The following is a 24,793-nucleotide window of genomic DNA, read 5'->3' as shown; positions in this document are numbered from 1 at the left end:
ATCTGTGAGATCCTATCCTGTTACCGCCTCTCAGATCTCACTGCTGAGGACTGTAGTGAAGCGGTGCAGGCGCACATGTGTGAGATCCTATCCTGTTACCGCCTCTCAGATCTCGCTGCTGAGGACTGTAGTGAAGCGGCGCAGGCGCACATGTGTGAGATCCTATCCTGTTACCGCCTCTCAGATCTCGCTGCTGAGGACTGTAGTGAAGCGGCGCAGGCGCACATGTGTGAGATCCTATCCTGTTACCGCCTCTCAGATCTCGCTGCTGAGGACTGTAGTGAAGCGGCGCAGGCGCACATGTGTGAGATCCTATCCTGTTACCGCCTCTCAGATCTCGCTGCTGAGGACTGTAGTGAAGCGGCGCAGGCGCACATGTGTGAGATCCTATCCTGTTACCGCCTCTCAGATCTCACTGCTGAGGACTGTAGTGAAGCGGTGCAGGCGCACATGTGTGAGATCCTATCCTGTTACCGCCTCTCAGATCTCGCTGCTGAGGACTGTAGTGAAGCGGCGCAGGCGCACATGTGTGGGATCCTATCCTGTTACCGCCTCTCAGATCTCGCTGCTGAGGACTGTAGTGAAGCGGCGCAGGCGCACATGTGTGAGATCCTATCCTGTTACCGCCTCTCAGATCTCGCTGCTGAGGACTGTAGTGAGGCGGTGCAGGCGCACATGTGCGAGATCCTATCCTGTTACCATCTCTCAGATCTCGCTGCTGAGGACTGTAGTGAAGCGGCGCAGGCGCACATCTGTGAGATCCTATCCTGTTACCGCCTCTCAGATCTCACTGCTGAGGACTGTAGTGAAGCGGTGCAGGCGCACATGTGTGAGATCCTATCCTGTTACCGCCTCTCAGATCTCGCTGCTGAGGACTGTAGTGAAGCAGTGCAGGCGCACATGTGTGAGATCCTATCCTGTTACCTCCTCTCAGATCTCGCTGCTGAGGACTGTAGTGAGGCGGTGCAGGCGCACATGTGCGAGATCCTATCCTGTTACCATCTCTCAGATCTCGCTGCTGAGGACTGTAGTGAAGCGGTGCAGGCGCACATGTGTGAGATCCTATCCTGTTACTGCCTCTCAGATCTCGCTGCTGAGGACTGTAGTGAAGCAGTGCAGGCGCACATGTGTGAGATCCTATCCTGTTACCTCCTCTCAGATCTCGCTGCTGAGGACTGTAGTGAGGCGGTGCAGGCGCACATGTGCGAGATCCTATCCTGTTACCTCCTCTCAGATCTCGCTGCTGAGGACTGTAGTGAAGCGGCGCACATCTGTGAGATCCTATCCTGTTACCCCCTCTCAGATCTCCCTGCTGAGGACTGTAGTGAAGCGGTGCAGGCGCACATGTGTGAGATCCTATCCTGTTACCCCCTCTCAGATCTCGCTGCTGAGGACTGTAGTGAAGCGGCGCAGGCGCACATGTACGAGATCCTATCCTGTTACCTCCTCTCAGATCTCGCTGCTGAGGACTGTAGTGAGGCGGTGCAGGCGCACATCTGTGAGATCCTATCCTGTTACCGCCTCTCAGATCTCACTGCTGAGGACTGTAGTGAAGCGGTGCAGGCGCACATGTGAGAGATCCTATCCTGTTACCGCCTCTCAGATCTCGCTGCTGAGGACTGTAGTGAAGCGGCGCAGGCGCACATGTGTGAGATCCTATCCTGTTACCGCCTCTCAGATCTCGCTGCTGAGGACTGTAGTGAAGCGGTGCAGGCGCACATGTGTGAGATCCTATCCTGTTACCGCCTCTCAGATCTCGCTGCTGAGGACTGTAGTGAAGCGGCGCAGGCGCACATATGTGAGATCCTATCCTGTTACCGCCTCTCAGATCTCGCTGCTGAGGACTGTAGTGAAGCGGTGCAGGCGCACATGTGTGAGATCCTATCCTGTTACCGCCTCTCAGATCTCGCTGCTGAGGACTGTAGTGAAGCGGTGCAGGCGCACATGTGTGAGATCTGAGAGGCAGAGAAGGAGGTGAATAGGATACAAGGGCGGGGCCAGAAGGGTGAAAGAGGCGTGTTTTATGGGCACAGCACAATCTATTCTTCCATACCGCTCTGATAAATAGAGAGAGTTGACCAATCCAACCAGTCAATCACCTGTATACTGTTATATACTGGGTACCACATACAGTACAGCACCAGTATCTGTTCATACATAGCACCAGTATGTTTTTTTTTTTTTTAATTTGGTGTGCGTTGGAAGAGGGGTAGTCTTATACGGCGAGTATATCCCAAACTCTATATTTTAACTGGAAAAGGTGGGGGGTCGTCTTATATACGGTAGGCTTTCGGCTAATAAACCTTCATTTTCAGAGTCCGAAGGCTTACCCGAAAGTTCTCACTTTTTCTTTTAAAGGACAACCGAGGTCACATGTGACATGACTATAACATAACACTCACTGAGAAGTAATTACAGCCATAAAATACTTTCCTGTCAGTAAATACTTCAATGCATTTGTCATTGAGCAGAGACAATGAAATGGTAAAAAATGAAAAACTAGATTTAAATATAAAATAAAACGGTGGGGTATGGAGTCTGCCATAATTATTTCTTTTTAAACAAAACTAGTTTCCTGGCAAAGATGCTAATCCTTCATGCATCAGCATTATCTGCATCACACCTGAAACAAGCATGCTAGTAATCTTATTAGTAACCCTTGATCAGCATATTTGTTCAGGGTCTATAGCTAAAAGTATTAGAGGCAGAGAATGAGAAAGCAAGCCAGGCAACTGGTATTGTTTAAAAAGAAAATATAGCAGCATCCATATTCCTCTCACCTCTGGTGTGTGTATCTGATAGGAACCCTATGCGTTTATTTATACTTATCTGGGGGCTTCCTCCATCCCCTTGAAGTTTGTGGCCTCCCTCTCTATTTACTAGCCACTGCACACCCTCATGCCTAGGAGAGTTCTGCCCCTGCGCAGGACGTTCCCAGGCTCGGGAGCGCACGGCCGAGCCACGCATGCGCAGAAAAGCACGACCAACTGGATTACCAGTGAGTACACCTAGTGAACGGAGGGGCTAGAGAAAACAGCACGGGAGGCCGCGGAGTTCATGGGGTTGGAGGAAGCCTCGGGCAAGTATAAATAACTGCACTCAGGCCATCTCAGGTTCCCTTTAAGTTTGCCAATAAATGGTATCGCCACGATTCAAAACTTCTTGCTTTTACTCATGGCTGATATTTTACTTTACTGCTACTATTTTATATTAGTACATGACATCTGTAACAGCCTAAATCACTCCAATACATTTATCAAATTCATATTTAAAGAACAATCAAAGTTAACTAAAATTCTAAATGCTACATATATTTCCAGTAATTACTAGCAAATCACAAATACAAAGGCTTTTTTTTCATCTTTTCATGTTTTATGTGATACAAAAATAAAATATGACATTTACAGAGAACAGTTCTCACTGTGGGCATTACTATGGAGGACTGTGCCCAGCACATCCAGCATACAGAAACAGTCCTCACTGTCTCTAGTCCTGTGAGTAAAATGTGTTCAGAATGATGAAAAGCAGAAATATAGCTTCATGAGCTGAAGCTCTCTGTGTGCTCCTGTGTCTCTGTAAACAGTTTACAGCCAGGTTACATTTCAAATCTATAAAAAAGGTAATAGAGGGATTTGGTGGCAGTCTGTAGGGAGAGGAAAGCATCCATTTCTGTACCAGGCTGAGGCCTCTCCTTTAAATTGCAGAACCTTCAACCAGTCCCACCAGGGCTAAGGTTTTTGTTATTAGTGGTGACAAGCCTAACGCTGTTTACCAGAACCTCTGGGCCCATTGCTCCTAACAAAAACCACAGCTCTACAACACAGATCTGTAATCAAGTCAGACATTATTATTGATTTGTAAAACACAAACATATTCCGTGGTGCTGTACAGAGTAAGAGACAAACATGGGGTCCATAATAATGAAGACAATTGCCCACACCAAATATAGACACTGGTACATAAGCGCTGCGTAATATGTTGGCGCTTTATAAATACAATTTAAGTAAATATTAAATACAGAATTGGCTAACATAGTAATTACAGTGACTAATGTAACAAGATAAACAAAATGTATAGCAAACTCCAAGACACAAAATGAGCCCTGTCCTTGCAAGCTTACAATCTAAAGGAATAGGGAGGAAACTAGGTGGGGTGAATACAACACAGTGTGTTTTTGGGTTATCTTTAGTAAGGAGCACAAAGTACAACTTGCCCGAGGGTTGAAGGGGAATGGCTTATGTTCGAGTGTATACCGTACTTGCTAGAAAAAGTGAGCTTTGAGGGAGTGCTTAAATATTAGGTTGGAGTGTGACAGGTGAGCTTTGGAAGGAGATTCCAGAGGAGGGGTGAGGTATGTGAGAAATCTTGTCTATGTGAATGCGAGGAGGTGTGGCCATGTGAAGAGCAGATTGTGTCTGGGGTGACATCAGAGCCTCTGGACACAGGTGGATAATACGTACCGTTATGTACTGGTTGTTTGCTTCTGGAACAGGACTGGTCTTCCCCAGCAAGTCCACCGTGGGATTAATACAATGTCGATAAGGACAGATAAACACATCTTGGCTGCAATAAAAGGAGAAAAAATAAAATATAATCTAGCAACAGAAAAAAATGGAGAATAAAAATAGAACTATTAGGTGGTTTGGTAATTTGGAAGTTAGGGCCCTTTTCCACTAGCCGCGATCTGCTTAAACAAAGCGCATCGCCGGTGTTTCGCCAATCGCTAGCGCACTGTAATTTACATGTAAATCGCGGTGCACTTTTTCCATTAGCCTGATTTGATTTCTCGCTAATCGCAATCATCAGGCTGCACGATTATTGGTGAGATCGCATTTTGCTCAGGACGGTTCATGTCACAATCGCGTTGAGTAGAAAACGCAGCTTTTGCAAGCACAAATGCATTTGCGATTCTGCTTGCTAGTGGAAAAGGAGCCCATCTCAGATTGGGAATGTTTGGGGAGGTCCACATACTCCGCCAGAAATTAAAAGGAACCTGAGAGGATAGACCTATGGAGGCGGCCATATTTAGCTCCTTTTAAACAATACTAGTTCCCTGGCTATCCTAGCTGATCTTCCAGGCATCAGTAGTGTCTGAATCACACATCAGAAACAAGTATGCAGCTAATCCAGTCACACTTCAGCCAGAAACATCTGACCTGCATGCTTGTTCACATCTGGGTTAAAGGGAAGGTTCAGGGAGTGGATAAAATAAAAATCCATATCCACTTACCTGGGGCTTCCTCCAGCCTGTGGCAGGCAGGAGGTGCCCTCGCTGTCGCTCCGCAGGCTCCCAGTCATCTCCGGTGGCCGACCCGACCTGGCCCGGCTACCAGGTCGGGCTCTTCTGTGCTCCAATCTGCGCCTCACGGGGGCGCGCTGACGTCATCGGATGTCCTCCGGGCTGTACTGCGCAGGCTCAGAACTACTGAGCCTGCGCAGTACAGCCCGGAGGACGTCCGATGACGTCAGCGCGCCCGCGTGGAACGCAGAAGAGCCCGTCGTTGGAGCGCAGAAGAGCCCGACCTGGCAGCCGGCCTGGCCAGGTCGGGTCGGCCACCGGGAGCCTGCGGAGCGGCAGCGAGGGCACCTCCTGCCTGCCACGGGCTGGAGGAAGCCCCAGGTAAGTGGATATGGATTTTTTTTACCCACTTCCTGAACCTTCCTTTTAAAGTATTAGAGGCAGAGGATCGGCAGGGCTGCCAGGCAACTGGTATTGCTTAAAAGGAAATAAATATGTCAGCCTCCAGATACCTCTCACTTCGGGTTCCATTTAAAGGAATCAGAGCAATCTCAGAGGGAAGAGTGTTATGAGTGTAGCGTAACTCTGTAATCGGAACACATTTCAGTGTTTTTTTAAAGTGGACCCAAATTAAAAATACAAGATTTCAGAAATAAAATCTATTTTCTAAATTATAATAATAAATAGCAGCCTTTTTTTCAGCTGCATGATGACAAATATAAAATATTTTACATTTATTGGAGGAACCCCACCCTTCCTTTCATATTGCCGGGCCAGAATCCGGCAGACTGGTGGAGTAGGTGGTGTCTGGCAATGGAGGAATTGCAAATGGCTGCCCCCAGTATAACCCTAGTAATGAAAAGAGAAGGGTGAAAAGCATGCACTGAAATGCGCATAGGCTTGAAGGAGTGTTTATTTATCTTTGTATGTGTCAGAGTGGTGCAACTAAATATTTTTAATTAAAAAAAATGTTTGGTTTGGGTCCGCTTTAATCGCAGCTGGGTTTGCTTGCCTGTGGGGAATACCCGGTACACACTTAAAAAGAGACACTGAAGCGTAAAAAAATATATGATTTAATGATTTGTATGTGTAGTGCAGCTAAGAAATAAAACATTGGGAGCAGAGACATAAGTCTAATTGTTTCCAGTACAGGAAGAGTTAAGACACTAGTTATCTGTGTAAAACAAGCCATTCAGAACCACAACTTTCAAAGCAGAGAGCTCTGTTATCTGAAGTTTATTATCTCAGCTGTCAGGGGTTTTTCTTCTGCAGAGAACAGTTCAGGACAGGTCAAAAGTTCACAGCCTGCTCTGTATAAATCATTTAGAATGCTGAGTAGTGGGGAAACTGCAGATTAATTAGAGAATGATGCAATGTTATAAAAAAAAAAAAATTATATATGAAAATAAAAATATGAGATATTTTCTTTGCTTCTAATATCCTAGTAATTATCCGTACTACACAACCAATTCATTATATCATATTTTTTTTGCTTCAGTGTCTCTAAGTCTCTGTTCATCTCTTGCTATAATAAGCAGGTTGTGGCAGGTGAGTTACTAGGACAAGTGGGGCCATGGGGGAAGGGTAAAAGCGACAAATCGAGAGAGTGTCACTAACAGCATTCGATGACTGACAAAACTACTCACCTTTCCACAGCGTAGTTCGGGTATCTTCTCTGCTGTTGCCTGTCGTCACTTCCGTGTCCCCAGGCGCCTGTGTGTCAATGCGGAGGCCAAATACTAGAGTGTCCCTAGTGTCTGTCCTCGGCATTACACGTTACCCGGAGCTCAGGAAGAAGGCGGCAGGGAGAGCAAAGACCTGGACCATCCGCCTGACTGGTGAGAGTCCGCTACACTGCATGGCCTGGGGGGGGGGGGGGGGGGGTGGGAGGGCTGGGGGTAGTGACAGGAAGACCCAGCAGGCACACATAGATTTGAGACTGGGAAGGGGCACACAGTTTTTCAAGGATTTCATGCTAAAATCAATTGAAAATCTGTGTAGCGTGTGAAGGAGATCCCTCTCCAATCATCTGATCAGAGAGGGTATTATATATTATGGCCATATTGACTAGTGTGTGGCCACCTTTAGAGAGGGGGTGACTGTGGTCGTTTAGGCCACACCCCCTATCTATAGACAGGCACCGACTTACATGCAATAGCCTGAACATTTGAGACGTGGACAAAGTTCCTTGTCGGACTTCAGCTTCTCTCTAATGTCCTGGAACTCCTGGTTGAGAGCCACCAGCTCTGTTGGGATTTTGGCCTGGGCCTCCTGTAAGAATTTCCTGATGCACACTGCGTATTGCGCATGCTTGTTTGTCATCAGCAGAACAGACTTTGGCCTTAAATATTCTTCTTCCTTTCCTGGAACCTGTAATGGAGAAAAGACCTGGCATTAGGGTGGTTAAACGGTCCAAAACAACAGGGCTGTCCAACTTTATGAGCAGGGGGCGTATCTAGCGACTGGAGGGGGCAGAGCATTAATGTCCTGGTTTCGGGGGCGGAGCCCATCGCAAACAAAAAGTGGGCCTGAGGGAAAAAATTAGTCTGGTCAACAGAGCAGCCTGTGGGCCTCTAATTGGACAGCTCTGCAATAAAATACTGTGCCCATCAGGCTCTGTGGCATTTAAAGCTGGACGCTGGGTACAGAGACTTGTTACCTTTAGATTGTGGTTTGTCCTTTGTAGCTCTAGTAGTGCCACTGATAGATTTTTTTCTACTACAAAGAGCCACCCAATCACATTAGTGGACTTTCCCTACAAAGTTTCCTGGTGGGTCCCCTAAACTAGACTAGCCCATAGTATACCTTGAGAGGGATACGGAGGCTGCCAGATTTATTTCCCTTTAAACAAACAATACCAGTTGCCTGGCAACCCTGCTGGTCTGTGTGGCAGCAGTAGTGTCTAAATCACACACCTGAAAGTATGCAACTAAATCCAGTCAGACTTCAGTCAAAACATCTGACCTGCATGCTTGTTCAGTGTCTATGGCTAGCATTCTGGACGAGCGGAGCGCTCAGGCCCTGCTGGGCCAATTTGAATACATTTTTTTGAAACACGAAGCTAGCACTTTTCTAGCTGCGTGTTTCTCGGATCGCCGCCGATCCACCGCGTAATATGGCCCACCCCCCCAGACCCCGTGCGCAGCCTGGCCAATCAGTGCCAGGCAGCGCTGAGGGGTGGCTCGGGACTCCCTGTGACGTCACGACGTCATTCTGTTCGTCGCCATGGCGAAGGGGGAAGCCCTGAAGGCAATCCAGTTCAGAACGGGATTTCCTGATGGGCATGATCGCCGGCGGCGATCGGAAGGGTGGGAGGGAGGCCGCAGGGAGGGGGGGAATGATGTAGCTGGCGCTAAGCTAACTACATGATTAAAAAAAGAACATCGGGTTAAAAAAAAAACACACGCGGCCGCAGAACGCCAGGGAGGTTAAAGGCATAGGATCAGCAGGACGGCCAGGCAATATGCATAGTTTAAAAGGAAATAAATATACCAGCCTCACACTCTAGGTGTGCTTTAAAGAGGATCTGAGGCGGTTTTTACTAAAGATAAGAGGACACAGGGGCATGTTCTCTGTACAATGACTCTGTGTCCTTCTAGTGCAGTGGTCCTCAAACTAAGGCCTGCGGGCCGAATGTGGCCCCCTGAGGCTTTTTTACCGCCCCCCCCCACACACACACACAAAATGTATTATAGACGCAGTCAGCTACATCTTTAAATATTGGTTGTCCGCATATAGAATGAAGCCAGAAAGCAGAAATTCACTGGTTTCCAATCAAATTCCACATCAGGTGACACTGTTGTCCAATTGGACTGAAGGTTGTCACCTTAGTATGCATTACTGTCTGGCCCGCAAAAACTTCTACTGTATGTATACTCCGCCCCCCAGCAGTCTGAAGTATGTTGACCTGGCCCTCGACCCAAAACGTTTGGGGACCCTTGTTCTAGTGCCTCAGACAGTCCCCCCTGCAAAATAGCGCCAGGCTAGCAGCAATCTGTCGCTAGCCCGCTGTTTAGCTGGCAGTTGTCAGTGTCCTCCTCCACATCCTCCTTTGAATTGCTCCCTGCCTCTGTCAGCTTCCTCCAATCGGAAGCTAATCCATGACCCGGAAGTACCTATGGGTCACAGCTTAGGTTCCGATTGGAGGAAGGTGACAGAGGCAGGAGCCATTCAATGGAGAAGGCGGGGAGGAAATGCGGGGGGAGGCGGAGGAGGACACCGATTGACAACAGCCAGGTAAACAGCAGGCTAGCAGCAATCAGCTTGTCGCTATCCTGGTGCTATTTTGCAGGGGGGACAGCAGAGCCCAGGAGGACTAGCAGCAGCAATAGGACATAGAGGCGTGTCATTGTTCAGAGAACATGCCTCTGTGTCCTATTATCTTTAGTAAAAACCGCCTTGGGTTCTCTAAGTACATGGCACTGAAGCAAGAGCTGGTGGCAGCAGGGAGATGAGTACATATAACAGGGCAGCAGCAGGACAGGGGCTGACCAGTGAGTCTGGTACACCTGCCTGTGGAAGCAGGGAGGCCGTTTCCGCAAGCGAGAGACACAAAACCAAATGTTTTGTACTACTCAAGACCTCATTTTCAGGCCCCTTTCACACTTGGGCACTTTTTTTTTGCATTGCGTTACCCTTTCTGCATGCAGAGTAATGCAACAGCAAAGAAAGTGCACTGTCACAGTCGCCCTGCCCCAAAGTCAACAGCGCGTTACCATGCGACTTCCGCAGTGACAAAATGTGTGACGTAGAAATGCTACGTTTGTTTAGCGGCGGTGTGGCGTGCATGCGCAGAACGGCACAAATGTGACAGGGAAGCCAGGAATCCCAGGGAGTAAGTCACTGGGCGGGGAGCGGCGACAGGTTGGTATAGGGCGTGCAGCACTATGCATATGACACTGCTGGCGCACTCTGCCCAGTATGGAGTACATCACTGTGTGAGGGGCGTGGGGGGCAGCACTATGCATATGACCCTGTTGGCGCACTCTGCCCAGTATGGAGTACATCACTGTGTGAGGGGCGTGGGGGGGGGGGGCAGCACTATGCATATGACACTGTTGGCGCACTCTGCCCAGTATGGAGTACATCACTGTGTGAGGGGCGTGGGGGGGGGGGGCAGCACTATGCATATGACACTGTTGGCGCACTCTGCCCAGTATGGAGTACATCACTGTGTGAGGGGCGTGGGGGGCAGCACTATGCATATGACACTGCTGGTGCACTCTGCCCAGTATGGAGTACATCACTGTGTGAGGGGCGTGGGGGGGGGGCAGCACTATGCATATGACCCGGTTGGCGCACTCTGCCCAGTATGGAGTACATCACTGTGTGAGGGGCGTGGGGGAGGGGGGGGGGCAGCACTATGCATATGACACTGCTGGTGCACTCTGCCCAGTATGGAGTACATCACTGTGTGAGGGGCGTGGGGGGGGGGGCAGCACTATGCATATGACACTGCTGGTGCACTCTGCCCAGTATGGAGTACATCACTGTGTGAGGGGCGTGGGGGGGGGGGGGCAGCACTATGCATATGACCCTGTTGGCGCACTCTGCCCAGTATGGAGTACATCACTGTGTGAGGGGCGTGGGGGGCAGCACTATGCATATGACACTGCTGGTGCACTCTGCCCAGTATGGAGTACATCACTGTGTGAGGGGCGTGGGGGGGGGGGCAGCACTATGCATATGACCCTGTTGGCGCACTCTGCCCAGTATGGAGTACATCACTGTGTGAGGGGCGTGGGGGAGGGCAGCACTATGCATATGACACTGCTGGTGCACTCTGCCCAGTATGGAGTACATCACTGTGTGAGGGGCGTGGGGGGGGGGGGGGCAGCACTATGCATATGACACTGCTGGTGCACTCTGCCCAGTATGGAGTACATCACTGTGTGAGGGGCGTGGGGGGGGGGGGGCAGCACTATGCATATGACCCTGTTGGCGCACTCTGCCCAGTATGGAGTACATCACTGTGTGAGGGGCGTGGGGGGGGGGGGGGCAGCACTATGCATATGACCCTGTTGGCGCACTCTGCCCAGTATGGAGTACATCACTGTGTGAGGGGCGTGGGGGGGGGGGGGGCAGCACTATGCATATGACACTGCTGGTGAACTCTGCCCAGTATGGAGTACATCACTGTGTGAGGGGCGTGGGGGGCAGCACTATGCATATGACCCTGTTGGCGCACTCTGCCCAGTATGGAGTACATCACTGTGTGAGGGGCGTGGGGGGGGGGGGGGGCAGCACTATGCATATGACCCTGTTGGCGCACTCTGCCCAGTATGGAGTACATCACTGTGTGAGGGGCGTGGGGGAGGGGGGGGGCAGCACTATGCATATGACACTGCTGGTGCACTCTGCCCAGTATGGAGTACATCACTGTGTGAGGGGCGTGGGGGGGGGGGCAGCACTATGCATATGACCCTGTTGGTGCACTCTGCCCAGTATGGAGTACATCACTGTGTGAGGGGCGTGGGGGGGGGGGGGCAGCACTATGCATATGACCCTGTTGGCGCACTCTGCCCAGTATGGAGTACATCACTGTGTGAGGGGCGTGGGGGGCAGCACTATGCATATGACACTGCTGGTGCACTCTGCCCAGTATGGAGTACATCACTGTGTGAGGGGCGTGGGGGGGGGGGCAGCACTATGCATATGACCCTGTTGGCGCACTCTGCCCAGTATGGAGTACATCACTGTGTGAGGGGCGTGGGGGAGGGCAGCACTATGCATATGACACTGCTGGTGCACTCTGCCCAGTATGGAGTACATCACTGTGTGAGGGGCGTGGGGGGGGGGGGCAGCACTATGCATATGACCCTGTTGGCGCACTCTGCCCAGTATGGAGTACATCACTGTGTGAGGGGCGTGGGGGGGGGGGGGGGCAGCACTATGCATATGACCCTGTTGGCGCACTCTGCCCAGTATGGAGTACATCACTGTGTGAGGGGCGTGGGGGGGGGGGGCAGCACTATGCATATGACACTGCTGGTGAACTCTGCCCAGTATGGAGTACATCACTGTGTGAGGGGCGTGGGGGGCAGCACTATGCATATGACCCTGTTGGCGCACTCTGCCCAGTATGGAGTACATCACTGTGTGAGGGGCGTGGGGGGGGGGGGGGGGCAGCACTATGCATATGACCCTGTTGGCGCACTCTGCCCAGTATGGAGTACATCACTGTGTGAGGGGCGTGGGGGGGGGGGGCAGCACTATGCATATGACACTGCCGGCGCACTCTGCCCAGTATGGAGTACATCACTGTGTGAGGGGCGTGGGGGGGGGGGGGGGGGCACTATGCATATGACCCTGCTGGTGCACTCTGCCCAGTATGGAGTACATCACTGTGTGAGGGGCGTGGGGGGGGGGGGGGCAGCACTATGCATATGACCCTGCTGGTGCACTCTGCCCAGTATGGAGTACATCACTGTGTGAGGGGCGTGGGGGGGGGGCAGCACTATGCATATGACCCTGTTGGCGCACTCTGCCCAGTATGGAGTACATCACTGTGTGAGGGGCGTGGGGGGGGGGCAGCACTATGCATATGACCCTGTTGGCGCACTCTGCCCAGTATGGAGTACATCACTGTGTGAGGGGCGTGGGGGGGGGGGCAGCACTATGCATATGACACTGCTGGTGCACTCTGCCCAGTATGGAGTACATCACTGTGTGAGGGGCGTGGGGGAGGGGGCAGCACTATGCATATGACACTGCTGGTGCACTCTGCCCAGTATGGAGTACATCACTGTGTGAGGGGCGTGGGGGAGGGGGCAGCACTATGCATATGACACTGCTGGCGCACTCTGCCCAGTATGGAGTACATCACTGTGTGAGGGGCGTGGGGGGGGGGGGGGGGGCAGCACTATGCATATGACTCTGTTGGCGCACTCTGCCCAGTATGGAGTACATCACTGTGTGAGGGGCGTGGGGGAGAGGGGCAGCACTATGCATATGACTCTGTTGGCGCACTCTGCCCAGTATGGAGTACATCACTGTGTGAGGGGCGTGGGGGGGCAGCACTATGCATATGACCCTGTTGGCGCACTCTGCCCAGTATGGAGTACATCACTGTGTGAGGGGCGTGTGGGGGGGGGGCAGCACTATGCATATGACCCTGTTGGCGCACTCTGCCCAGTATGGAGTACATCACTATGTGAGGGGCGTGGGGGGGGGGGGCAGCACTATGCATATGACCCTGTTGGCGCACTCTGCCCAGTATGGAGTACATCACTGTGTGAGGGGCGTGGGGGGCAGCACTATGCATATGACACTGCTGGTGCACTCTGCCCAGTATGGAGTACATCACTGTGTGAGGGGCGTGGGGGGGGGGGGGCAGCACTATGCATATGACCCTGTTGGCGCACTCTGCCCAGTATGGAGTACATCACTGTGTGAGGGGCGTGGGGGGGGGGGCAGCACTATGCATATGACCCTGTTGGCGCACTCTGCCCAGTATGGAGTACATCACTGTGTGAGGGGCGTGGGGGGCAGCACTATGCATATGACACTGCTGGTGCACTCTGCCCAGTATGGAGTACATCACTGTGTGAGGGGCGTGGGGGGGGGGGGGGGGCAGCACTATGCATATGACCCTGTTGGCGCACTCTGCCCGGTATGGAGTACATCACTGTGTGAGGGGCGTGGGGGGGGGGCAGCACTATGCATATGACCCTGTTGGCGCACTCTGCCCAGTATGGAGTACATCACTGTGTGAGGGGCGTGGGGGGGCAGCACTATGCATATGACCCTGTTGGCGCACTCTGCCCAGTATGGAGTACATCACTGTGTGAGGGGCGTGGGGGGGAGGCAGCACTATGCATATGACACTGCTGGTGCACTCTGCCCAGTATGGAGTACATCACTGTGTGAGGGGCGTGGGGGGCAGCACTATGCATATGACCCTGTTGGCGCACTCTGCCCAGTATGGAGTACATCACTGTGTGAGGGGCGTGGGGGGGGGGGGGGCAGCACTATGCATATGACCCTGTTGGCGCACTCTGCCCAGTATGGAGTACATCACTGTGTGAGGGGCGTGGGGGGGGCAGCACTATGCATATGACCCTGTTGGCGCACTCTGCCCAGTATGGAGTACATCACTGTGTGAGGGGCGTGGGGGGAGGGGGCAGCACTATGCATATGACCCTGCTGGTGCACTCTGCCCAGTATGGAGTACATCACTGTGTGAGGGGCGTGGGGGGGGGGGGCAGCACTATGCATATGACCCTGCTGGTGCACTCTGCCCAGTATGGAGTACATCACTGTGTGAGGGGCGTGGGGGGGGGGGGGGGGCAGCACTATGCATATGACCCTGTTGGCGCACTCTGCCCAGTATGGAGTACATCACTGTGTGAGGGGCGTGGGGGGGGGCAGCACTATGCATATGACCCTGTTGGCGCACTCTGCCCAGTATGGAGTACATCACTGTGTGAGGGGCGTGGGGGGGGGGGCAGCACTATGCATATGACACTGCTGGTGCACTCTGCCCAGTATGGAGTACATCACTGTGTGAGGGGCGTGGGGGAGGGGGCAGCACTATGCATATGACACTGCTGGTGCACTCTGCCCAGTATGGAGTACATCACTGTGTGAGGGGCGTGGGGGAGGGGGCAGCACTATGCATATGACACTGCTGGCGCACTCTGCCCAGTATGGAGTACATCACTGTGTGAGGGGCGTGGGGGGGGGGGGGCAGCACTATGCATATGACTCTGTTGGCGCACTCTGCCCAGTATGGAGTACATCACTGTGTGAGGGGCGTGGGGGAGGGGGGCAGCACTATGTGCATATGACTCTGTTGGCGCACTCTGCCCAGTATGGAGTACATCACTGTGTGAGGGGCGTGGGGGGGGCAGCACTATGCATATGACCCTGTTGGCGCACTCTGCCCAGTATGGAGTACATCACTGTGTGAGGGGCGTGGGGGGGGGGGCAGCACTATGCATATGACCCTGTTGGCGCACTCTGCCCAGTATGGAGTACATCACTGTGTGAGGGGCGTGGGGGGGGGGCAGCACTATGCATATGACCCTGTTGGCGCACTCTGCCCAGTATGGAGTACATCACTGTGTGAGGGGCGTGGGGGGGGGGGGGCGCACTATGCATATGACCCTGTTGGCGCACTCTGCCCAGTATGGAGTACATCACTGTGTGAGGGGCGTGGGGGGCAGCACTATGCATATGACACTGCTGGTGCACTCTGCCCAGTATGGAGTACATCACTGTGTGAGGGGCGTGGGGGGGGGGGGCAGCACTATGCATATGACCCTGTTGGCGCACTCTGCCCAGTATGGAGTACATCACTGTGTGAGGGGCGTGGGGGGGGGGGGGGGCAGCACTATGCATATGACCCTGTTGGCGCACTCTGCCCAGTATGGAGTACATCACTGTGTGAGGGGCGTAGGGGGGGGGCAGCACTATGCATATGACCCTGTTGGCGCACTCTGCCCAGTATGGAGTACATCACTGTGTGAGGGGCGTGGGGGGGGGGGCAGCACTATGCATATGACCCTGTTGGCGCACTCTGCCCAGTATGGAGTACATCACTGTGTGAGGGGCGTGGGGGGGGGGGGAGCAGCACTATGCATATGACACTGCTGGTGCACTCTGCCCAGTATGGAGTACATCACTGTGTGAGGGGCGTGGGGGAGGGGGGGGGGGCAGCACTATGCATATGACCCTGTTGGCGCACTCTGCCCAGTATGGAGTACATCACTGTGTGAGGGGCGTGGGGGGGGGGGCAGCACTATGCATATGACCCTGTTGGCGCACTCTGCCCAGTATGGAGTACATCACTGTGTGAGGGGCGTGGGGGGGGGGGCAGCACTATGCATATGACCCTGTTGGCGCACTCTGCCCAGTATGGAGTACATCACTGTGTGAGGGGCGTGGGGGGGGGGGGCAGCACTATGCATATGACACTGCTGGTGCACTTTGCCCAGTATGGAGTACATCACTGTGTGAGGGGCGTGGGGGGGGGGGGCAGCACTATGCATATGACCCTGTTGGCGCACTCTGCCCAGTATGGAGTACATCACTGTGTGAGGGGCGTGGGGGGGGGGGCAGCACTATGCATATGACCCTGTTGGCGCACTCTGCCCAGTATGGAGTACATCACTGTGTGAGGGGCGTGGGGGAGGGGGGCAGCACTATGCATATGACCCTGTTGGCGCACTCTGCCCAGTATGGAGTACATCACTGTGTGAGGGGCGTGGGGGGGCAGCACTATGCATATGACACTGCTGGTGCACTCTGCCCAGTATGGAGTACATCACTGTGTGAGGGGCGTGGGGGAGGGGGGCAGCACTATGCATATGACACTGTTGGCGCACTCTGCCCAGTATGGAGTACATCACTGTGTGAGGGGCGTGGGGGGGGGGGGGGGGGCAGCACTATGCATATGACCCTGTTGGCGCACTCTGCCCAGTATGGAGTACATCACTGTGTGAGGGGCGTGGGGGGGCAGCACTATGCATATGACACTGCTGGTGCACTCTGCCCAGTATGGAGTACATCACTGTGTGAGGGGCGTGGGGGGGGGGGGGCAGCACTATGCATATGACCCTGTTGGCGCACTCTGCCCAGTATGGAGTACATCACTGTGTGAGGGGCGTGGGGGGGGCAGCACTATGCATATGACACTGCTGGTGCACTCTGCCCAGTATGGAGTACATCACTGTGTGAGGGGCGTGGGGGGGGGGGGCAGCACTATGCATATGACACTGTTGGCGCACTCTGTGGGTGGGGGGGGCAGCACTATGCATATGACCCTGTTGGCGCACTCTGCCCAGTATGGAGTACATCACTGTGTGAGGGGCGTGGGGGGGCAGCACTATGCATATGACCCTGTTGGCGCACTCTGCCCAGTATGGAGTACATCACTGTGTGAGGGGCGTGGGGGGGGGGGCAGCACTATGCATATGACCCTGTTGGCGCACTCTGCCCAGTATGGAGTACATCACTGTGTGAGGGGCGTGGGGGGGCAGCACTATGCATATGACCCTGTTGGCGCACTCTGCCCAGTATGGAGTACATCACTGTGTGAGGGGCGTGGGGGGGGGGGCAGCACTATGCATATGACACTGTTGGCGCACTCTGTGGGTGGGGGGGGGCAGCACTATGCATATGACCCTGTTGGCGCACTCTGCCCAGTATGGAGTACATCACTGTGTGAGGGGCGTGGGGGGGCAGCACTATGCATATGACCCTGTTGGCGCACTCTGCCCAGTATGGAGTACATCACTGTGTGAGGGGCGTGGGGGGGGGGGCAGCACTATGCATATGACCCTGTTGGCGCACTCTGCCCAGTATGGAGTACATCACTGTGTGAGGGGCGTGGGGGGGCAGCACTATGCATATGACCCTGTTGGCGCACTCTGCCCAGTATGGAGTACATCACTGTGTGAGGGGCGTGGGGGGGGGGGCAGCACTATGCATATGACACTGTTGGCGCACTCTGTGGGTGGGGGGGGCAGCACTATGCATATGACCCTGTTGGCGCACTCTGCCCAGTATGGAGTACATCACTGTGTGAGGGGCGTGGGGGGGCAGCACTATGCATATGACCCTGTTGGCGCACTCTGCCCAGTATGGAGTACATCACTGTGTGAGGGGCGTGGGGGGGGGGCAGCACTATGCATATGACCCTGTTGGCGCACTCTGCCCAGTATGGAGTACATCACTGTGTGAGGGGCGTGGGGGGGGGCAGCACTATGCATATGACCCTGTTGGCGCACTCTGCCCAGTATGGAGTACATCACTGTGTGAGGGGCGTGGGGGGGGGGGCAGCACTATGCATATGACCCTGTTGGCGCACTCTGCCCAGTATGGAGTACATCACTGTGTGAGGGGCGTGGGGGGGCAGCACTATGCATATGACACTGCTGGTGCACTCTGCCCAGTATGGAGTACATCACTGTGTGAGGGGCGTGGGGGGAGGGGGCAGCACTATGCATATGACACTGTTGGCGCACTCTGCCCAGTATGGAGTACATCACTGTGTGAGGGGCGTGGGGGGGGGGGCAGCACTATGCATATGACACTGTTGGCGCACTCTGTGGGTGGGGGGGGCAGCACTATGCATATGACCCTGTTGGCGCACTCTGCCCAGTATGGAGTACATCACTGTGTGAGGGGCGTGGGGGGGCAGCACTATGCATATGACCCTGTTGGCGCACTCTGCCCAGTATGGAGTACATCACTGTGTGAGGGGCGTGGGGGGGGGGGCAGCACTATGCATATGACCCTGTTGGCGCACTCTGCCCAGTATGGAGTACATCACTGTGTGAGGGGCGTGGGGGGGCAGCACTATGCATATGACCCTGTTGGCGCACTCTGCCCAGTATGGAGTACATCACTGTGTGAGGGGCGTGGGGGGGGGGGCAGCACTATGCATATGACACTGTTGGCGCACTCTGTGGGTGGGGGGGGCAGCACTATGCATATGACCCTGTTGGCGCACTCTGCCCAGTATGGAGTACATCACTGTGTGAGGGGCGTGGGGGGGCAGCACTATGCATATGACCCTGTTGGCGCACTCTGCCCAGTATGGAGTACATCACTGTGTGAGGGGCGTGGGGGGGGGGGCAGCACTATGCATATGACCCTGTTGGCGCACTCTGCCCAGTATGGAGTACATCACTGTGTGAGGGGCGTGGGGGGGCAGCACTATGCATATGACCCTGTTGGCGCACTCTGCCCAGTATGGAGTACATCACTGTGTGAGGGGCGTGGGGGGGGGGGCAGCACTATGCATATGACACTGTTGGCGCACTCTGTGGGTGGGGGGGGCAGCACTATGCATATGACCCTGTTGGCGCACTCTGCCCAGTATGGAGTACATCACTGTGTGAGGGGCGTGGGGGGGCAGCACTATGCATATGACCCTGTTGGCGCACTCTGCCCAGTATGGAGTACATCACTGTGTGAGGGGCGTGGGGGGGGGGCAGCACTATGCATATGACCCTGTTGGCGCACTCTGCCCAGTATGGAGTACATCACTGTGTGAGGGGCGTGGGGGGGCAGCACTATGCATATGACCCTGTTGGCGCACTCTGCCCAGTATGGAGTACATCACTGTGTGAGGGGCGTGGGGGGGGGGGGGCAGCACTATGCATATGACACTGCTGGTGCACTCTGCCCAGTATGGAGTACATCACTGTGTGAGGGGCGTGGGGGGGGGGGGGCAGCACTATGCATATGACCCTGTTGGCGCACTCTGCCCAGTATGGAGTACATCACTGTGTGAGGGGCGTGGGGGGGGGGGGGCAGCACTATGCATATGACACTGCTGGTGCACTCTGCCCAGTATGGAGTACATCACTGTGTGAGGGGCGTGGGGGGGGGGCAGCACTATGCATATGACACTGCTGGCGCACTCTGCCCAGTATGGAGTACATCACTGTGTGAGGGGCGTGGGGGGGCAGCACTATGCATATGACACTGTTGGCGCACTCTGCCCAGTATGGAGTACATCACTGTGTGAGGGGCGTGGGGGGGGGGCAGCACTATGCATATGACCCTGTTGGCGCACTCTGCCCAGTATGGAGTACATCACTGTGTGAGGGGCGTGGGGGGGCAGCACTATGCATATGACACTGCTGGTGCACTCTGCCCAGTATGGAGTACATCACTGTGTGAGGGGCGTGGGGGGGGGGCAGCACTATGCATATGACACTGCTGGCGCACTCTGCCCAGTATGGAGTACATCACTGTGTGAGGGGCGTGGGGGGGCAGCACTATGCATATGACACTGTTGGCGCACTCTGCCCAGTATGGAGTACATCACTGTGTGAGGGGCGTGGGGGGGGCAGCACTATGCATATGACCCTGTTGGCGCACTCTGCCCAGTATGGAGTACATCACTGTGTGAGGGGCGTGGGGGAGGGGGGCAGCACTATGCATATGACCCTGTTGGCGCACTCTGCCCAGTATGGAGTACATCACTGTGTGAGGGGCGTGGGGGGGGGGCAGCACTATGCATATGACACTGCTGGCGCACTCTGCGGGTGGGGGGGATGCATCGCACCTCTTTCCATAAATGTAAAACTGGCCTAAAGGCTACCAGCAATATATAGTGAATGAATATAGTGTGCTCTTACTTACCTAAAGGCTTCTTCCGGCCCCCTTAGGTTTGTATGTCCCTCTTTGTCCTCTTCCTTTATACGCAGTTCAACCCGGTACAGAAAGCAAGTTGGCCAAGCCGCTCACTACTGCGCAGGTGCAGGCCTGGTAACGAGACTCATCGGGCTCCCGTGGCCAGAGTTTCCACGTAGTGCGCATGTGAGCGCTGTAATAACAGCGCAGGAGATTTGGGTGCAGCCGGCGCCACCACAGGCCGTAATAGGAATTACAGCTACAGCGGCGCTCAGTGAGTAACTTCGGTGCAGTCAGAAGACAGAGCTGAAGTTACTTTTAAAGCACTGTAATTCGCCTCCAGCAACAGCTGGAAGCTGAATTACATCATTCCCTCATTATCCACAGGGACCTGGAGGGGGAATAGTAGTCAACGCCGCCGGGACTTGTGCAGCAGCAGGATAAGCTACATAATGGCTGTAACCGGCGCCTCCCGGCTCTCGTACGCATGCACAGAGCACCCTTAGCTACAGGAGCACGATCAAGGATGATTGCCGCAGGAGCAGCGAATGTGCAGCACTGTGCAACTTGGATTCTGTACCGGGCCAAACAGCCGCTCTACAAACCTATAGAGGCTGGAAGAAGCCCTGGGGGTAAGTAAAACAACACTATATTCCCCCCCTGGTATTCTTTACGTCAGTTTGACAGACAAAAATGGTTGTGGAACAGACCAAAATGTAGGTGGCGTCCTTTTCCTACCTTGTCAATCTTTCTCTGCATGTAATCCCAGAAAGAGAAGAGGCGGCTGTTCATCACATGAATGTTCTGAGGAAAGCTGTAATGAATGATGCACGTGGCATCCGTGATCTCTTCGAAGGGAGCATAGTCATCGGTGACCACTGCAAGCAGAACAAGAGGTGTCAGAACAGAATGGTTACAGCATCCTCTAAACCAGCTGACAGCTGACACTCGCTTCCAGTGAGACACTGAATACATCAGAATCAAAAGGGAACTGCATTCATCCACTGATGGGAAATTTGCTATAGACCGGGGGTGTAAAATACAAAGGTGGTTAAAAGTGAACACTAGGACCAAGTTGTGGGCCAACCTCAATGCCCAGTGTCCACCTCCCTCCCCTATACAGTTCCCTAGTGTCCACCCACCTCCCCTTCCCTTTCCTCTCATACAGTTCCCTGGTTGGTGCCTAGTAGCCCACCCACCCTCATACAGTTCCCTGGTGTTTAGTGGCCCACCCATACACAGTTTCCTGGTGTTTACTGGGCCTCTCTCCTCTATACAGTTCCCTGGTGTCTAGGGCCTAACTCCTCCTTCCTCCATATGATTTGGGGCTTCAACGTAGGAAAACAACTTGTGGGCCAAATTTGATTGCTCTGCGGGCCAGATTTTGGCATGTATGCTGTAGACATACTGTACATGTCAGAAAAATGTTTTATGATTTTCCAAATTTCTCTAGTCTAAAATTCTCTAGTCTGAAGAGAAAAAGATTTAACTTATGTGTGAATGCCAGGCGTCACATTTGGAGGAAACTAACATCGCTCATCACCAGGCCAATCTCATCATCCCTACAGTAAAGCATGGTGGCGGCAGCTGCAGTGATGTTTTTCAGTGGCAGGAACTGGGAGACTAGTCAGTAAGATGACTGCACCAATGTACAGAAACATCCCGGATAAAAACCTGCTCCTGAGCACTCTTGAACTCAGACTGAGGCAATGGTTTATCTTTCAGTGGGACAATGACCCTAAGCAGCCAAGATTTCAAAGGATTGGCTTCAGGACACCGCTTTCAACGTCCCCAAGTGGCCCAGCCAGAGCCCAGACTTGAATCTGATTGAGCATCTCTGTAGAGATCTTAAAATTGCTGTGCAACGGATACTTCCCACCCAACCTGCTGGAGTTTGAGAGGTGCTACAAAGAGGAATGGACAAGCCCAGATTTACTTCAGAGGAGCCTATAGGCACAGATGTTCTGGCACCTTAGACTCCGCCCTCCATGAACATACAAACTCCCACCAAACCACATCACAAGTATGCTGGCTGTCCCACCTGTCACTAATCCCTTACTTCCCCTGCCCATCGTAGGTAGCTACAGGTGCCCCTTAGTGTTAGATAGCCTCAAGTAACCTTAATATTAGTTAGCAAGAGGTATCCCCAAGTATTATGTAGCTAGAGGTGCTCCTGACTGAAGGGAGATCTCATTAGTGGAATGCAGAGAGCAGGTGGAGTAACCTCTAATTTACACTCTCATCAGGACTCTGTATAGGGAAGGAAGGAGGGAGGCATTAGGGGAAGGGAGTGAGCCACCTTTCCATCATCAGGCGCCTGTAGGCACGTGCCTACAGTGCCTTATGGTAAATCCGGCCCTGGGAATGAGCAAAACTGGCCAAAGATAGGTGTGTCAAGCTTGTGGCATCAGTCAAAAAGACTTGAGGCTGTAATTGCTGCCTAAGGTCAACTGACCAAGTATTGAGCAAAGGCCGCGAATACTTACGTACATTCTTTTTCACATCATTATATGGTGTTTTGCGTAAAAAAAACAAAAAAAAACGGCTGTGCTGCCCCCTGGCGGATTTTAATAAACCGCCAGGAGGGTTAATCCATTTTGGAATAAGGCTGTAACAGAACATAAAATGTGCAAAAAGTGGTGTGCTGTGAATATTATCCGGATGCACTGTGTGATCCTGATGGTCTGTTCCAGTGATGGCGAACCTAAGGCGTGCCCAAGGCGGCTTGCGGATCCATCTCTGTGGGCACGCGTGCTGTGTCCGCCACCACCACCACTAATCTTTATGACCCCGCCGCCGATAACTAGCCATGTGTCTAGAGGGGGCGGAGCAGGACTAGCATCCGTGCACGGGGAGTTCCGCCCCACCCACTCACCGCTCTGCTCGTCAGACGTCAGTGCGGGACTTTCGGCTGGCTGCAGGCATAGATCATCAGGTAGCTGCACCGCTGCCGCCAGAGAAAAGACTTCTGGCAGGTGAACATTGCTGTGTTATGATTATTTTCTGGTGAACGATTGCCACATTACGATTATTTTCTGGTGAATGATTTGCGCATTACGATTATTTTATTGTAAAACATTGCTGCGTTATGAATATTTTCTGGTAAAAGATTGCCACATTATAATTCTTTTCTGGTGAAAGATTGCCGCATTACGATTCTTTTCTGGTGAAAGATTGCAGCATTACGATTATTTTCTGGTGAAAGATTGCCGCATTACGATTATTTTCTGGTGAAAGATTGCCGCATTACGATTATTTTCTGGTGAAAGATTGCCACATTACGATTATTTTCTGGTGAAAGATTGCCGCATTACGATTATTTTATTGTGAAACATTGCTGCGTTACGATTATTTTCTGGTTAACCATTGACACATTACAATTACACGGGGCAAAGGTTTTCTCGTCTGGAGTGACAAAATGGCTAGAGGTGCCCCTGCCTTTGCACCCAGCCGGGGATCACACGGGGCCGGGCAGCCAGTATTCAATATAGAATGCCATGTTGGCACTCGGCGATAAAGAAGTCGATTTCGGGTCACAGTTTGGGCACTCTGCCTCTGAAAGGTTCGTCATCACTGGTCTATTCTATTTCCATTTCAATGATTTCCTTTTTTTTTTACTGTACAATTGCACTTTTAACAGGAATAGTCGCTGTAATGTGATTGCTTTTTAATGGTTTCTGTTCTGCCTTGGTGGTCGTCAAGAGATCCTTTTGGTTTTTAATTGTATTTATATTTCTATTTTACATATCTACTTTATTCAACCACTTAAGTACCAGCGGTCTCTGCCTCCTTAAAGAGACTCTGAAGCGAGAATAAATCTCGCTTCAGAGCTCATAGTTAGCAGGGGCATGTGTGCCCCTGCTAAACCGCCGCTATCCCGCGGCTAAACGGGGGTCCCTTCACCCCCAAAGCAACACTTGGTCGCAGACTTGGTCGCTCCTGGCGGCAGGGCTAACGGCTGCAGCCCTGCCTCCAGTCGCGTCTATCAGCGGCGCATCGCCGCCTCTCCCCCGCCCCTCTCAGTGAAGGAAGACAGAGGGGCGGGGGAGAGGCGGAGATACGCGCTGACAGACACGCGTGGGGCAGGGCTGCGGCAGTTAGCCCTGCCCCAACCAGGAAGCGCTCCCCGGCTGTACGGAGGAGATTTGGGGGATCAGGGACCCCCGTTAAGCTGCGGGATAGCGGCGGTTTAGCAGGGGCAGTCATGCCCCTGCTATCTATGAGGTCTGAAGCGAGATTTATTCTCGCTTCAGACTCTCTTTAAGGACCAGAGACTGCTGGTACCAGAAGCAGCGGAATACCGACGGATAACGATGAATCACCGCACATACCCGCCACAATCACTGTCAGCGCCGCACGTCGGGAACCTGGGCCGCCCACTCTGCCTTCTCTATGCCGGCAGAGTTCCTGTGAGCCGAGCAGGATTCGCTTTCATTGGCTCCTGACCGTGTCTATCGATGTAAG

At 53.3% G+C, this 24,793-nt stretch overlaps 1 protein-coding gene across 4 annotated transcripts in view; it reads right to left on the bottom strand.

The window, feature by feature from the left end:
* The window catches only part of TDRD12 (tudor domain containing 12), a 269,251-nt gene that overhangs the window by 96,869 nt on the left and 147,589 nt on the right, over nucleotides 1-24,793 (bottom strand). For all 4 annotated transcript variants that reach the window (XM_068261508.1, XM_068261507.1, XM_068261506.1 and 1 more), the window contains exons 23-25: nucleotides 21,068-21,207; nucleotides 7,389-7,609; nucleotides 4,461-4,563 (exon numbers count right to left, since the gene is read on the bottom strand). In XM_068261508.1, the coding sequence (XP_068117609.1) occupies nucleotides 4,461-4,563; nucleotides 7,389-7,609; nucleotides 21,068-21,207 (464 nt within the window). The remainder of the gene's footprint in view (nucleotides 1-4,460; nucleotides 4,564-7,388; nucleotides 7,610-21,067; nucleotides 21,208-24,793) is intronic.

The sequence above is a fragment of the Hyperolius riggenbachi genome, chromosome 11 (genome assembly GCF_040937935.1).
Source record: "Hyperolius riggenbachi isolate aHypRig1 chromosome 11, aHypRig1.pri, whole genome shotgun sequence".
In the NCBI taxonomy this organism is placed as follows: Eukaryota; Metazoa; Chordata; class Amphibia; order Anura; family Hyperoliidae; genus Hyperolius; species Hyperolius riggenbachi.
This window is presented reverse-complemented; position numbering and strand designations above follow the sequence as displayed.